Consider the following 16,346-nt stretch of genomic DNA (forward strand, 5'->3'; position numbering starts at 1 on the left):
TATGTAAAACATCCCATACAAACAATTAACCATCAAATCAGTGTGGACAGATTAGTATGTTTGCTAGAACTTCAATAGAAGCTATATGTATTGGAAATCTCCCTTTACATTTAATTAGTTCAATAAGAATTAAATGAGATGAAGTAATACAAAGAGAAGACAAATAATTTTCCAGGCAATGCTTTCCTGCCTAATGAGATTTGAAGATCAGCACAAGTATACAATAACTGCTTAGGCAATTCTCCCAGTGCTTTAAGTAGTGCTGTAATATGATTCCTATTATAGGCATCATGGATTTCTTCTATTATGTTCACTTATAAATCATATGTTGAAGTTTATTGAGACAGAGCTGGACAGTTTGTATGCCTTGATGCAGTAATCTGTTAGTGAAGGTATCCATCTGCTCTCACCTGATGTGAATTCAAATCTCAGCAGTGTCTGTCAACTAGACGAGCAGGAAATGAAACTAATCTTAGGGAACATTTGGATATTAATTATGCTGGTTAGGGAACAAGGAGAGAAGTAATGAGATCATTTACTTTACAAAGTTACACTTCCACACCACCTCAGAAAACCATTCCAACTACTCTTGCCAGACCTGAACGTGCAAAGAGGTTAAAGCCCCCCACTTCTTCCTGGTCCCAGCATTTGGGACAAGGTCTGTATGACACATCAGAGTTTCACTGTGCAAGCCTGTACAGTTCCTACTAACACATCATTTCACATGAAAACTCTCATGTAAGCAAAAATAAAAACAACTTTGGTCCCTTAGAGCCCTCCTTTAATAGCTGTTAAGTTCTAAGACAAGTTCTTCCTGCAGTGTGTTTATTTACAGGATAGGCAACTGAAGTTTCATTCATCTGGTACTGGTTCTGATTCCCCCACACAATTAGATCTAGTGCTGTTTATTCGCAAAACTCTGCACATGTCATACTGATGTGGTATCTCTGAGGGAAACAGCTACATCACGCTTTTACCCTGCCAGAGGTTATAAAATAACAGTCATTATTCTGTAGATTCCTAAAGTTACACTGAAAACCAGCTGCAAGATCTGGCAGAAAACATTGAAGAAAAAAAGTTATGGAATGGAATGGAATGGAATAGATCACATTATTGTGTGTGTCTACTTTTATGCCCTTCCCAACTCATAAGAGGTGGGTGAGAAACATATACAAGAATTGCCTTGGGATTCAATTTTTCTGGTTGGGTAACCTGAGTTAGTGAACTTTAACCACAAGGTCATTTTGGCTTTTATTTCCAGTGGCACCCAGATTGCTCCACAGCAGAATATACACTAGTTGAGAAGTGGCTCTGTTTGGAAAAAGCAGACAGTAGCCTGAGACCTGGTATTTAGAAAATGTGAAACACTGGATTTACCAATAAAACTAAGCAGCAAAATCTGTACTAAAAATAACTGTATTTAAAAAACCACCATGCACCCTAACAGACTCATGTTCTCAATATGTATGCTCAGTGTAGTGAGACCATTTACAGGAGTCAGTAGCATTTTGACACCTACACAACTACAAAGATATCCAACCATGCTGCATTTACTCCTGACTCAATTTGGTTACAGTGTTTTAGATGACTATGGCTTCTGTTGATACATATGTACATTTTAAAGGACTTTGTATACAGTAATTGATACAATAGAGAACGGGTTCAAACACTTTTGTATACTGCTGGAATAGTAAGTTTAGACGGTAGCATAAAAGCCATGCAAGGTAGACATGACATCATCTTTCCACAAGTCTCATCTTGATATCTGTCAGACAGAGATTACCCTGTGCCCCAAAGCTGGAAATGCAGTATCTCTTTCAAACTTTGATAGCATTAATTATTATAATTCTGGATATCAGTAATAACCCTGCTAGCATCCAATTTCTTTTTTAAATCTGCTATATTCTTGGCCTTAATAGCCTTCTGCAGCAATGAGTTTCACAGGCATACTGTCCAGGCCATATACAAGAGCCATTCCCTTTTACCAGTTCTGAAATTTGTCTGTGACGTTAAACTCATTGAGGGCTCTCCTGTTCTGAGGGGACAGAGAAAAGAGTTTCTGAATGATCTTCTTAAGACCACTCTGGTTTATTTCATTTTCTCACGTCTCTCTTCTTCTCAATAAACTACCCAAAGCTCTTTAACCTCTACAAAAATGTGGGGACAGAAACTGCTACTGAGAGTTTTAAACTCTGAAGTAGAGAGTTACGCAGTTCAACAGATGAAGGCGTACACTCAAATCATGTGTTTTATTATGTATGGGTGTATAACAGCTACATTATTTCACCACACACAGAATATCTTTTCTCATACCCAATTTATTCCTGAGAACAGGCAGGTCTGGATTAGAATAAGCAGTCACTTTCCCCATCCCAGCACAACTGGACACAGCAGAAAAACCAGAGGAACTCATTTATGTCAGCCGAGTCTCTCCAAATATCATCTCATGCTTTAGAAGGAACAAACCCTCCTTTAAGCAGGGGTAGGGGGCGGGGGTGGGGAGCTATTTACCTTCACAGACCATCATTAGTGCAAACCCATGGCCCGAGGCCATCAGACAGTGGAACTGTCAAGCATCACTATGGAATGACTCATATCTTTGCTGTGCACAGCTGGGACTTCAGCAATCACAAAACCAAATACTCTGGATGAAATTTTCAAAGGTTACTGCATTTGGCGACACAACTGCCAATGGAAAGTAATAAAAAGAATGTACCTAAATTCCTAGAGGGCGTTCAGAGTCTTTATGCCGCTACTTACTACTTCCTACAGAAAACTTACACTTGCCTTGGTAGACCCAGACTGTCACTAAGCGTCAAATGAAGGCTATGACCTAATTAAGAAATAACAGTACTAATAAAACTCTGTAGTCTGTAACTCAACTCTCAGCACCAAGTTAATACTCTAGCCAGAATACTACAGCAGCTTTTAGAAGAAAAAGGTCTTAAGCAAGGAGAATGGAATCCATCATTAAACCCAAGTTCACTGGTTAACTATCTTCACAGTTACAAATTTTTTTACAATATTATTTCCACACTGACTTTTTCAGCTTCAACTTTCACCTTTCAGTTCTGGGATTTGTTCAGCTGTTCAAAAACCTTGACCAAAAAATTCTCTCAATACTGTCAGTTAGCTTCACTAATATCTAAGAAATTACATGATGAAGAAATGAGCACCTGAGAGAATACCACAAATCCAATATCCATTCATTTATGCCATCCTTTGCATGCTAAGCCTCTGATTTTCATTGCCCTGTTGACAAACTCCCAGGAGTCTAGATATGATGCAGTGTCACTAAATGGGTTTTCAGTATGGCCCATGACATCTCTTTTTTGCTTGGCACATTTTTGGAGGTCAACCTGTTCTGTGATAAGAACAAGGAATCACCAAGAAAAGATTGACAGTTTTTTTCTCAAAAGTAGCCACCTGTATCTGAAGTTTAATAAGGTCATTTTAATCCTTTCCTGAAATCCTTAATCATCTTTTTAATAAATATATCAGACCCAGAATGATTAAATTAATACTGAGCCAGCAACTATCTATCAAACTGAACCATGTAAAGGCAGACTACCAGAACCACTGATTTATAAAATATCTCTTGTAATTCCTAAGACACAGTGGCTCAAACCCAGTCAGCTTGCCTCACATAGGGTTTCAATACAGCCCAAGGTTCTTGACTCCCCTTGTTTTGCTTCTTCTCTCCAGGCAGAAAACATAAACTAATTACAGCACTAAGCAGCTTGGTAACACCCACTACTTGTACTTCTGGAACCTGAAAACAGGATGGCTGACAATGCAATTTGTTAAGAACTGTGCACATGGATCTGCAAATTTCAGAGGTCTTACTGGTTCCAAACAGGTCGTATCATGTAAGATGTAAGAAAAACAGAGTTTTCCTAAATCATTCTATTAAAATTCTGCCTTGTTTGAAAATACAGGCATGATTACAAATTCCAAAGGTCTTTTCCTATGGGCTTTTATGGGTATAAAATCAAAGCAAAAAACTTTCTAGTAATTCTAGCTATAAAGATAGGAGCTGCTGGATATGTGATTCACCTCCTCTGTTGCACTTAGCAACTGTCTGCAGCCAACAAGCTCTGAGCCAGATTTCACACATGGGGTAAGTGGGCATGTTTCCACAGAAGTCTGCAGAATGACAGGGCCAAAAATCAGCCTGGCTGCATCTTTAGAGCACTATAAACAGGATACCCCAGAAGTTTACATGCAAAACATGAATTAGAGAAACATAAATCTTAGTTTCTGTTTCCTGTTGTATCACAACCACAGAATCAAAATGCTCGATACATAGAGATAATTGCAGAAATCTCACCAAAATTACTGCAAGTAAACAACCACAACCATACTCAATGAAAATGAAAACATGTTAAGACAAATAAAATACAGAATTAGCAGAAATGACGAACATTTTTAAAAATTATCATCTCTCATGTATCTTCTTTTTTTCCAGAGCCCAAAGATCACTTTCCTCTCCAGCTACAGGGAAGAGAAGCCCACAACTTCTCATTTCACTGCTCTAACCACCAGGCCCTATTCTCCATTTCTTCACTGTAAATTTGCCATCATGCACAACAAAACCAGAAATTTCCCTTGGATTAAAATGAAAAGTAAAGGCACTAATCTGAAAGGTATAAGGGGGAAAGAGGAAAAGGAATCCTGATGACCCTTTTCCCCAGCATATTTCCATACTCTACTCACTGTGTTAATGTAAATTAAAGAAACTGTCCCAGATCAAAATCTCTTCAACTCTTTAGGAGAATACATAGCCATTGAATAGAGCACTGAATAAACACTGAACAGAGACATGCTCGCCATATGGCACAGCAAATCTTGATGGGTGTTTTCCACAACGACCATGGTACTTTGCACACGTCTGACAGGGTAAAGCTGAAATAGTCTCACACACTCTACAGGGTGGTGGTGAGGACATTATCCCTGAAGTTGTAGGTTAGATTCCTGAACTGAATCTGAACTCAGAGAAGGATGACAAAATCTCCTCCTGTAGCCACTACTTTTTTTCTTTTTTTTTTTTTTTTTTTAAAAAAAAAAGGAGCAGCTCTTGTTATGCCCTTTTGAAAGGAAAAGCACAAGTTTGTACCATTGGGAGAGACTGAGACCAAACGTAGAGGCTCCTTGCCAAAGCCCTGAGGAAAGTCATTCAGACCAGAGTTTAGGACTTTCCCATGCCTTCTGCATTTCCTAATGAGCAGCTGGAAGGCACACTGAACAAGCTCACTTCAGACCTCTTCTTGCTAGATGCACTTGCTGCTTCAACATACCTTCTTAGAAGTCCAATTCTCATTTTCTTACAGCGCCAGATCTGATACAACCTCCACCTTGTTAAGTCTATGGAGGAACGTCTTTCTGTTGGGAAGCAGAATGAGTGATGTGGCAGCTCACTGAGCCACCCAAATATTTTAAAATACTAAAAGAAATCTGCCTCCAATCATGACACACCTGACTGTCACATTCATCTGGGAACCTTTACAGAAAATAATTAAACAAGTACAGCCTCTACCGGAAGATGATGAGTCTTTAAAGTATGCTTTCCCAGAGCAAATACACCCTTACTTTGCCTTTAAATAATCCATCACTCCCTGTTTAACTGAAATTAACACTAGAAGCAAACTTCTGTAAGTAGAGCCAGTGTGTGTCACAGCAAAGGCCACAAAACTTGCTAACTCATCTTCACAATTACAGCAACAAATGCAACCTCCGCAGAATGTCATCCCTTCTAGGACTTCAAATGCCGTCATGAATGCCATGCAGGCAAAAACCACCAAAAGCTGTGCACCAGAACAAATTCACTTGGACAGCGAGCCATCTTCTACAGTCAACCTGCACAAGAAGCTTTGAAGGTTGCTGCTAACATTTCAAACCAAATGAAGGTCTTGCATTTCCAATGTTTACATTAGCTCCTTAACTTCTGCCCAGGACCTTTCTCTTAAGGTCCCTAGGCCTGACCTGGTTTCTAGTAGGAAGTTGCTGAATAAGAAGCAATCTTGCAGCACCTGAATCATTTAATTGACCCCATTCCCCCATATTAATATCAACAGTTTGTCTGCAAGAATTTTCTTGTTATATGTTTCTGTAGAGGCTATCAACCTTATCAACAATTCCTTTGCTAGTAGTCTCCTGAAGGTACCCAGCCATGTTTTCTCTCAAAGTCCCTGAATGGGGAATTTGTAATCCAAGTTATTGAGGCCTAAAACTAGCTCATGCAAACTTCTAACAAATGGCTTCTTATTCACTAAGTGCATGTAACGCAGTTGCAACTGCTGTATCTTTATCTGGGAAATTACATGTCTGTCCAGCAAATACTGAAAATAATGCTGACCTGTCAAATACTGCAACGTGATAAACATGTGATACAGAAACAGGAACATTTTCAGAGAATTACATAAATGATTAAAATGATGGGTTGCACTCCTGATACCAAGTATACTGTATACCAAGTATACAGCTGAAGGGATGCCTTCAAGAAATGTCTCCACTTCTAAAGTGAAAAAAGTACTTTCTTTAGACTTTATAATACAGTTATCTAGTCATCAGTCTTCACCTAGTTACATCATAAGAGCAAAGCAAGAATACCACCAGTTAACAGTCAGATAGCTGTAGATCAGTACTCCACTCTTACGCAACTCCACTCTTACGCAAATGCGTCAAGTAAGGCACAGAGAGCACCTCTGCAAACCTGCACAATGCACTGAGCTCAGGAACAATACTTGAGTGATCAAGACATGTTTCTTTCCCTTAGTGCCTTACTTCTTTCTGTTTCTAACCTGCTTTGTATTATAAACCTGCTTCATTCAAGTTAAAGCAGAAATCGAATCAGAATTATAAAACAAAATTCTGCTTTTTTTAAAATAATATGAGATGTTTACATGCATCACGTACATTCAACTGTCATTATTCACAAATCACATGATTTATGTATCATACATCTAGACATCTGTATGAGTTACTGGTTGCTTCATGAACACATAAAAGTGTGCATGCTTTCAGAGAAGTTATGTACGTGTCTTTGAAAACAAGAATCCTGTTGCCTTTTCAAACATCCATTAATTATTGGTTATTTTCACTTAGAAGCTGGAATAATGAAAATTTTTTTAAGTAAGATTGGAAAATTATAACTTAACTTTGGAGCAACAGTGAAACGCCATTACTGTCAAAACTCTCATAAAATACAGCCCATGATCACAGATAAGAACTAAAACTCTTACAGAGAAAATAAGAACAGTTTTCTATCATACATCATGCATAACATCTAGTTTTTGAGCCAAAATAAACAACACAGGCTAGAAAGCCCCTGAATATTCTGAAAGGTAAACACAGAGAATGTTTAAGGCTTTTTTTAAACTGCATTCTGCCTGTAATGTTCTCCTTCTGATAGTCTTATCTGTGAAGTCTGGCTGATAATGGCAAAAAAATGTCAACACCCACTGGATTATGCCTTCGCTTGTGGTTTTAGACGGCATTGTACTGTGACTGCCTAAGACCTAATGCTTATTTTATTGACTCACTAATACTACAAATCTTTTCTGTAAATTCAAAGAAATAAACGTGTCAATCATTCAGTTTGCCTTTTCACCCCCTTAGAACTTATAACCCTGCCTCCAGTCTGCCATTACCATTTACTTATTTACCTCTAGGACAAAAATCTATCACCAGAAAGAGGCTGAAATGAAGCCAGATCCAGTCCATTTGTAGTCATCTGAAAAACTACCTGTAAACATTCATGGTTTTCCCAACCGAGCAAGAAATGGGCAACCCATCTCTTTAGACTGTAATTCTACATTACAACGACTTCTAACATTTTGTCAGTCATACACAGGAAGCAGCACGAAGAGCAACACCACAATACTTCATGCACAAAGGAAAAGAGACAAAAAATGTTATCATTCATAAAATCCCATAGTTCTCGGACTAGGCAACATTTCTGGTGGTTGGCTGCACATGTAAACAAATAGCCACTCTGTACATACCTTTGTTGTAATTAGTACATGTGACTAATTTGCCACTTGGTTCAGCAGACTTTAGCTAGCATGCATGACCAATGACAAGAAAGAAAACATCTGCAGAAACAATATATGATAAATAAGCATACAAAGATGGGACAGTAAGAAAAATGAAAGCCAGATCAAGCACCACACCAGCATATATAAAACAATCATGATTAACTAAATTGGCCAGATAAGACAAAATGCCAGATTGAGATCCAGAGCAACAAAAAAACCACACAGGACTGCAAAGATAATTGTGGAAGCCAGGCGTCTCCCAAAAATACCACAAGTGAAAAAGACTTCTTTCAGTATCAGTGAGTTCAACACTAGCAGCTGAGTAACTGAATGCATACCAGAGGGATCAACCAACACCTTAATAACCAGTCCCAAAGACACAGTCTTGCCTCCCTGGCATTCAGTGAGCTCCAGCTGATCTGCAGACTGACGGTTTTTTGAGTGACCTTACCCCAGGCATAGGACATGCCTCACTTCCAAGGACTTGATACACCGGTGGCAATTGCCGCCAGAGCTTACAGAAGCAGTAATAAAACCGAAGTGTTTACTTATCTAGTTCTCTTTCTTCATTTTCTAATGCTATTTATCAGGTGGAAACAAAAATAAGAGGATAGCCTAGGTGGTCATGCTGTCCATGCTGTACAGACAACCACCAAATGCTGTGAAAATGGCAAAACTAAACACCACCATTCCTTTACACAGAAGGCTCTGCTAACACTATTGTGGTCGATGCAGCTTAAAAACCTTTGACGTAGTAATTAAGTGTGAATTTAAAACTTAGAAGAATCTGACAATTTTCAACTAACTCTATCCTGGCCGAAACTAGGACATCATCATACATAAATACATTTCAAATGCAGTTGAAAAAATAATTCTGCAAACATCACAAAATTGATTAACACTTTTAATATTGCAGCTGGAAAGGATCTTCTAGATAGTGAGCATACCTGCTTTAAACTTCAAGAACATAAATCACTAAGTTGATGGCATCTAAATTGCCACCAGCCTTTAATCAGCACATTAATGAACACTTCCACCATATAAATAATAAGTACCACCGAACTTTGCTGATTTTCACATCAATTATCTATAAACCAGAGCCTTATGATCAAGAAACCACAGTCACCTCTTCCAGCTTCCCAGCAAGAGATTTATTAACAGCACACAATAGCAAGATGTCCTATTACCAAGATGTTTACCACATACTGTACAGGCCACATACTATAATATTATGAAGTAATTAATAACACCTGCACATAAGAAGAGAGCATGTTTGCTTAGTTTCTAAATGAAAAAAATTTAACAAACCAGAGAGATGGAATGAAACCATTTCATTAGCAGAGAAAATTAGAAAATGTTTTATTAACAAAATTCAAAGGACTCCATACCCAAAAATTAATCTTGACGTGAAAAGGAGCTAAAAAGGTCATGGAGTTCACAGGATAAAAAGTTCACATATGTCAAAAGCTGAATTATTCTTCTATTTCAGTTCTATCTATCAGCCTCTCAGAAAGCTCTGGAAATAAACCAGCTATGTCAATGGTTTTTTTTAAAAATTAAGTCTTGTCCTTTTAAACACAGAGAAGTATCTGCAGAAATACTGAAAGCAAGAGCCACACATTGGATCTTTCCAGCATCTTCCAGAACACAGCCCAGGCTCACCAAGACTCATTCTTCTTCACCTGGGATTCTCTATTCTGTGCCTAAGAAAAGGCCATGTTGTCATCTTAATTAAAAACCTAGGTCTTGCACTGCTTCATTTTGAAAAAGGTAAATTAAGGGGAAAGACCCACTAAAAGAAAAGGAAAAAAAAGGAAAAAACTTATGTAAGGTTTAGTGATATTTGGACCCTGTAAACTAACAAATAATTTGCAGGCATGTGTTGATATCCACACAGATCTTCAGCAAAATGCATGTTTCCCATATGCAAATTTCACATACTGCAAATTCCATTCTGAATGTTGTATATACTCAACCTTTCCTCCTTCTCTTCCCCCTCTAGTTGGAAGTACCACCTTCCCTTGTCATGGCAAGTATTTCAGTCAAGATATGCCCACAGGATGCACACATGTGTACACACACAGAGCATCAAGAGGTCAGCGATGAGTCTGTTGTGACTGCAGATGGTCAAGAACTCAGGAGAAAGAAATGTCTCATTGGTTTAATTCTGGACATTTAACATCAAAAGTTTTCAAAGGAAAATCCTAGCTACCTGGTAGCTTCTAGATGTGCCAGCCAAGAATGTTATAAAAGAGTATGCTGGAGTTCCTGGTTTGTACTAATTGATCTCAGTCCACTAGGATACTTTTCTACACCCAGCAAATTAATCTACTTCTGATCCATCCAGCTGAAGCTCAGCACCATCTCCCAGATCAGGTAAATCAGATCCTGCAGCACACAACACGAACTGTGCAGCTCACAAGACCCCCTAAAGGTTGCTTCATTTTTTGAGCACCATTTTTGTCATGAATACATTACAGTCATGCCTGGCCCCAGCAGGAAGATGGACACAAGACCAACAGCATGATACGGGCCCATAAAACGCACTACTGCCATTAAGCGCCCCTTATGTTGGGTCTGCAGCCCCTCCATGGCTGTTCCTTGCTGGCAGCTGCTATCAGAGTGTGTCACACCCTCAATATAGGCAGTGGAGAAAAGGATACTCAATGGGCAAAGGCGGAAGGAGAAAAGGTATCATTTTTGTGCTCCTCCTGCTATTCACCTTCACTTACAGCTTTCCCAGTGCAAATCAGCCCTCCATGAGGATACCCTTGCTCTCTTTCCTTCTTGCCTGCCTGCTACTGCACAGCCCAGTTCTCCACTCTGCAAAGGAAACTCCAAACTCCTGAAGGTCTCACATCGAGTCAGAAACACCCAGCCTCTGTCCCTCATACAGATGAGAAGAAATCTCAACTAGTGGCTGAAATCTTTCACCAGCTGTCCCAGGACCTTATACAAGCAGCAAAGTTGTATACAAAAAAAAGTAAGGGGATAACCTTCTTGTTACATCGTTTTCCCATTAACTCCAGATCCATATAAGCTAACTGAAAACATGCTGCAAAGTGCTACAGGCCTAAGCTTGTTATGACTCTTCTGCATAGCCTTTACAAGTGAACTAAGCAGAGTTTTATCCATGCAAAGAACAGAGCTATCGCTAATTTGTCTCTATTAGCAGGCAGTTCTGAATTTTCCTCCTATGGTCCCAGAACTAGAGTTTGTATTTTTGAAGGAAAATAAAGACTTCATTAACCTTAAATACCTGAAAAAAAAAATCAAGAAGGTAAACTTTTGAGTCTATTGAGCCTGGAAACACTACTATTTAGTTTAACAAAGGCACATGCATTTTATATAATTCTTGTGTCTTATCTATAATCGGTGTTCCGATTTCCTGCACTTGAATATGGTACATTTTTAAAGGATCAAGGAAAAAAGCAGCTTTACATGAAGCTCCCAAAATTACTCCATGTGGAGTGAAAGACCACTGAATGGTAAATATCTCCACCGAAGCCTTTTCCTTTAGCAGCACTGTTGTCATCCTGATAGGTATCTTGTAAAAAAGCATGTTTGTTTTTCCTGTCTCAGGATAATTTAGCAGTAATTTTATGTTAAAAGAGTATTACCGCAGTTCGGGACCTTCATATCCAGCAAGGCTGTCCTCTTGTTGTTGTCATCTATGCAATATAAATCCTGAGTTTCTGTGTAAAACTTGGCCTCTTGGAATTTCTTGATCCACATAATTTCACAGGAACACTTGAATGGATTGTCCACCAATACCCTATAGCAAAAAAACCCAATTTATTTAGAATGCAGAATGTCATGCACATAGAAAAAATGAGAGGCAGGGGGACTCCAAGGACGCAGCTGTGTGAAAGTAGAAGTTCAACCCTTTAGTTAAGTAGGACAAGGAATGCAACTTTAGTAACCTCAATGCAATGCAAGCTGTAGGTAGTTAACGGTTTCCATGTAGAGAATGAAGCTCTCCTTGCACCAAGAATCCAGACTGTCATAGATTGGAAAGATCACACAGGGGGCTCGACTAGTATCTCCAATTCACTGGTGTAAATCAGGAGTGCATGGAGAACTGGGCTTTCCATCAAGCTGCATTTTATGTCATAAGAGTCAAGCTGAGATCAGCATTCCTCTCTTCTACACCTGACTCTCTGCTCAGCTACCTCAGACAGATCATGCCAGAAATGGTTTACTGCTGTGACGTGGTGAATTCTTTATAGAGTCAAACAGCCATGGATTACAGGCAAGCTCTAACAAACTCTAATCATAAAAGAAGATTTTACCTAACCTTCAAAATTCATCTGCTACAACACTCTAGAAACCTTACAGTAAAACCCTAGGTAATGTCATGAAAAAAACACTAATTGACAAAATGGCCCTGAAAAAGAAACGTATCACCTAGCTATATGGTATGCTGCATGGAATTTAAACCACAGGTTAGCAAATTTACCAAATTCTATTTTTAAAATTTAATACAACTACACAACAATGTAGTGCAATAATGCCCAAGAAGAATATGAACAGAAATATCCCAATGTCTACATAAGAAGTGACCCAGTGTTATTCTATCTCCTACAGGCATAGATGAGATCCAGTAAAGCATGTGCAAGTGACTGTGTAAGGCCTCTCATTACAAAGAGGACAATTGTTCTTTACAAAATTTCATGGGTATTTTCAATGTACAGAAACCAAACTCAAACTGCCCACAGAGTCTATGCTCATAAACGCCTCCTGAGGACATGAAGTGTGAAAATCATGAAAAACTCAGTTTATCAGAGCTGTAACCTGTTCTCCCAAAAGCCATCTGCAGTTCTGTGAAGATTAACAGCTGCAGCAATCATTCTCACAAGTGTATGAAGGAGCAATTTGTATTCACAGAAATCATCTGCTGAATTTCAACACCACCACAGCACGGGCAAGAATTGTTTGTGCAAGACAGAGTATGAACCTTAGGATCGCTTGGGTCAAAACCTACAACACGCATTTTCAAAACAGCATACTTCCCATCTATTTAACTGTATAACTTTTCTGTAAAAGAGAGATTTCCCTTGACCAGTGACTGAGCAGCCCTTTTCTTCCACTGTTTTATTTTGTGTTAAACCCAATAAGGGAGTTAGGCACATCATAGGCAGGATGCTGGATAGAGGCATGATGGCCCTTCACATGTGTGTAAGAAAGAATCTGACCTAGTAAAAGTAAATTATGTGTCTTTATCTTGTTTGCTGTAATTTTACAGCTGCAGCCATAGTTTGTTCTAAAAGAAGCAGCCTTTCAAAGTGGCATCTCCTTCCCTCCAATACCTGGTGAGTATCTCCTACTTCACCCTACTTTTCATCCCTTTATGTTTTGATTTACAAGAGTGTTAACAACAGGACATGTTTCTCAGATTTAGAGGAAGCTCCTTGGAAGGTATTTATGGCATCATTCTCCTCTCAGATTCCCCTTCCAATATTCTTCTTTTTCTGCTCTTTCTGATTTTCCACCTATGTATTAGCTACTTATCAACAGAATTGTTCAACTGATACTAATTTTATCATGGTTCTTCCTCCCTTCAGGCTCTGCTTTTTTCCCCCCACTGCAAATTTATGTTTGCATAATTTTAATTCTTCTATCCCTACACTCCAACTCTTTCCCAAGCCCACAACACTCTATCTGAATTTTGTATCCACTCTCTCTCTCTCAACTTGTCCCTCATCACATATTGCTTCCATACCTCAAATGCTATGCAGTTTAACCTTCACACCAGCCATTTTTCTCAGGTCTGGCTCACTCCCAGTACCCTTCCCTTGCTTCTACTACCATGACACTGAATGGCCACTGTTTAACTCTGGTATTAGCACCACGAATATATTCACTCCTGATTCACACCAGCCAGTTGTTTTCCCTCTAAGTGTTATTCCCTTGCCTCATTAGACTTTTTTTCCATAATTCCTGTCACATATTTGTAACATTTGACTCTCTCACTCTCTGTCCCAAATCTTTTTTTTACTTCTTTCTGCCCAGGAGCAAACCAACTTCTTCAGAAAGATCAGCACCACTGATGTTGTTCTCCTTCAAGATCTTTGTAAGCACTCACTTCACCCACAGCCTAAAACAAGCTGTTCACCCAGGAGGAAGAGATTCAGGAGTGGCTTGACTTGTGCTTTCCAATAAACCTACCAGCAGCAGACAAACTCCAAGAAACTGGGAGGAGAGTATGTCTTCAAAATTGCAGTCATTGCCTTTTTTGCATGTTGCCTAAGCTAGAACATACCTACTCTTACATTTCTGCAACCTGGGAAGAGGGGTAAAGATTACTCCATTTCTTCACTAACTGCTTAGAAAAACTAAGAGAACACTAAGCTTCACACTGTGTGCTTGGGTGCACAGTCTGGGTCCTGTATCTGTTTTTCTGAGGTCATGACAACTACAAAATAGAACCTACAGCCAAGTACACACTTATGATGGCTTTTTGGCAGGTACTAGATACAGCATATGAAGAAACAGGGACTTCAGAAACAACAGAGCTATGCAGGGCATAGAGCGATGTGAGTGCTCTGCAACTAGCTAGTCTCTCCATCAGAGTGCTTGGCGACCGCCAAGTTATGAAAGAAACTTCCAGTGAGCAATGTTCCCTGGGCTGTAAAGAAAGTGATTATACCAACTTAATTATCAACAAAACATACCTAAGGGGCATAACCTCTCTTTGTGCTACTGGGATTTGCTCATTTCATTTCTCACATGCTGAAGCTCACCAGAAGAGTGATTGCAAGGCTGGTGTTGCAATACTTGGGCTGGCATTTTGGACAACTTCTGACTCTACTCCGAGCTCCAGGAGAGCAATCTCCCTCTCCTCTGCAGTCCCAGCCCTCCCAAACCTCCTGCAGACTCTCTGCAGTACCACAGTAGCAAAGAATGCACAAGATGACCAAAATTTTGGAATGTATACCAACACAGAAATTCTGCTTGATGGAACAGAGGATAAAAATGTAATACTGAAACAATCAATAAATATATGTTTACCAGTGCTTCATTACCAAATGATTATATAAAGCACAATGCAATTCAAAGAATTAAGAAAATAAAAATGTTCTTCAATAGCCAACCATAAGCATAGCAGCTGTGGGGCCAATATAATGAAAGAGAGGCTTCATTTGAATATCTTAGAAGATTGTATTTTCACTAGCTCAAGTATTTAATAAACACCAGTAGTTTTGTGTGAAGTACTCTCACAATAAAATATTTTAAAGCTGAAAGGAAGAGGCTATTTTGACCTCCACATTGTTTTAAAACATACATTTGATGTTCCTGAAGCCCTGGAATGAAAATATCTCTGCATTTAAGTGCCCAATTGCTGCTTTCTTTGGATCAGAATTTCATTCCTAATCATTGATGGACCTTTACCTTCAAAAGAACAAACTTCAAAGTCCTGTTCTTCCATTCCAACTAAAAATAAACTTTATTTTAAGAAATGTCAACTTACAGATCAGACAAACCCAGATGGCGAAAAGGCTTCTTGGACAAACTTGAGAGCTTGTTTCTGGATAAATTGCTATGGGAAAAAAGAAAGATTGCATTAATTAGAATTGCTTCTTACACGGAAAATATAGTTTGTGTCTCAAAAAAAATTAAGAACTCAAACCAGCTCTAAAAAGCCCTTATTCCTTTGACTCCAGTTGCAAAGAAATGGTGCTCAGTCTCGTTTTATGGTTTGATGGGTTTCAAGGGTTTGAATCCAGTCTGCATCAGAAGTCAAATACATTCAAAAATCAAACTCAGCAGGGATCAATATTTTCACTTTTAGCACTTCTGTTCATTGCAGAAAAGCAGCAGATTTAATTGTGTTTCAAAAGTATTTTGTAAAGTCCAGGTGTTAATTACATGCTCAATTTATTCATAAGTGAAATGGGTGTATCCCTTTCTTTGATGCTGCACCAAACTGTACTCACATAGGCCCTCCTCACATGCTAGCACACATCCACATCAGAGCCTTTTAGTTATTCTTTTCAAATTGCATGTACAATATGCACCCACATGGAAGATCAAAAGGAAAACTGTAAAATGCCTATATTGGGCTTTTTTATGTCAATTAAGCATTTACGGTTTCAGTGGTAATTAAGTGAAAGGTCCTCTCCCATTATGCAAAGAAATGTTCAAATGAATCAGAAATACTCCTCCCCTCCCACGCTTACAAAATTGCCTTCTCCACCCCAAAGCAAAATAATGCTGTTTTTCCACAGTCTTATCAGTCCACCAATTAAAGATAGTGAGAGCAGTAAACTGTGTAACTGCCAGCAGTACAGTGCAAGTCCGTGTTATGAG

The 16,346-nt window shown here is 38.9% G+C and overlaps 1 protein-coding gene across 6 annotated transcripts in view; it reads right to left on the minus strand.

The window, feature by feature from the left end:
• Window positions 1-16,346, minus strand: part of NTRK2 (neurotrophic receptor tyrosine kinase 2) — a 209,081-nt gene that overhangs the window by 168,135 nt on the left and 24,600 nt on the right. For all 6 annotated transcript variants that reach the window (XM_074855443.1, XM_074855448.1, XM_074855444.1 and 3 more), the window contains exons 4-5: window positions 15,508-15,576; window positions 11,657-11,811 (exon numbers count right to left, since the gene is read on the minus strand). In XM_074855443.1, coding sequence (XP_074711544.1) covers window positions 11,657-11,811; window positions 15,508-15,576 — 224 coding nt within the window. The remainder of the gene's footprint in view (window positions 1-11,656; window positions 11,812-15,507; window positions 15,577-16,346) is intronic.

This window comes from Strix uralensis, chromosome Z, assembly GCF_047716275.1.
Source record: "Strix uralensis isolate ZFMK-TIS-50842 chromosome Z, bStrUra1, whole genome shotgun sequence".
Classification (NCBI taxonomy): domain Eukaryota; kingdom Metazoa; phylum Chordata; class Aves; order Strigiformes; family Strigidae; genus Strix; species Strix uralensis.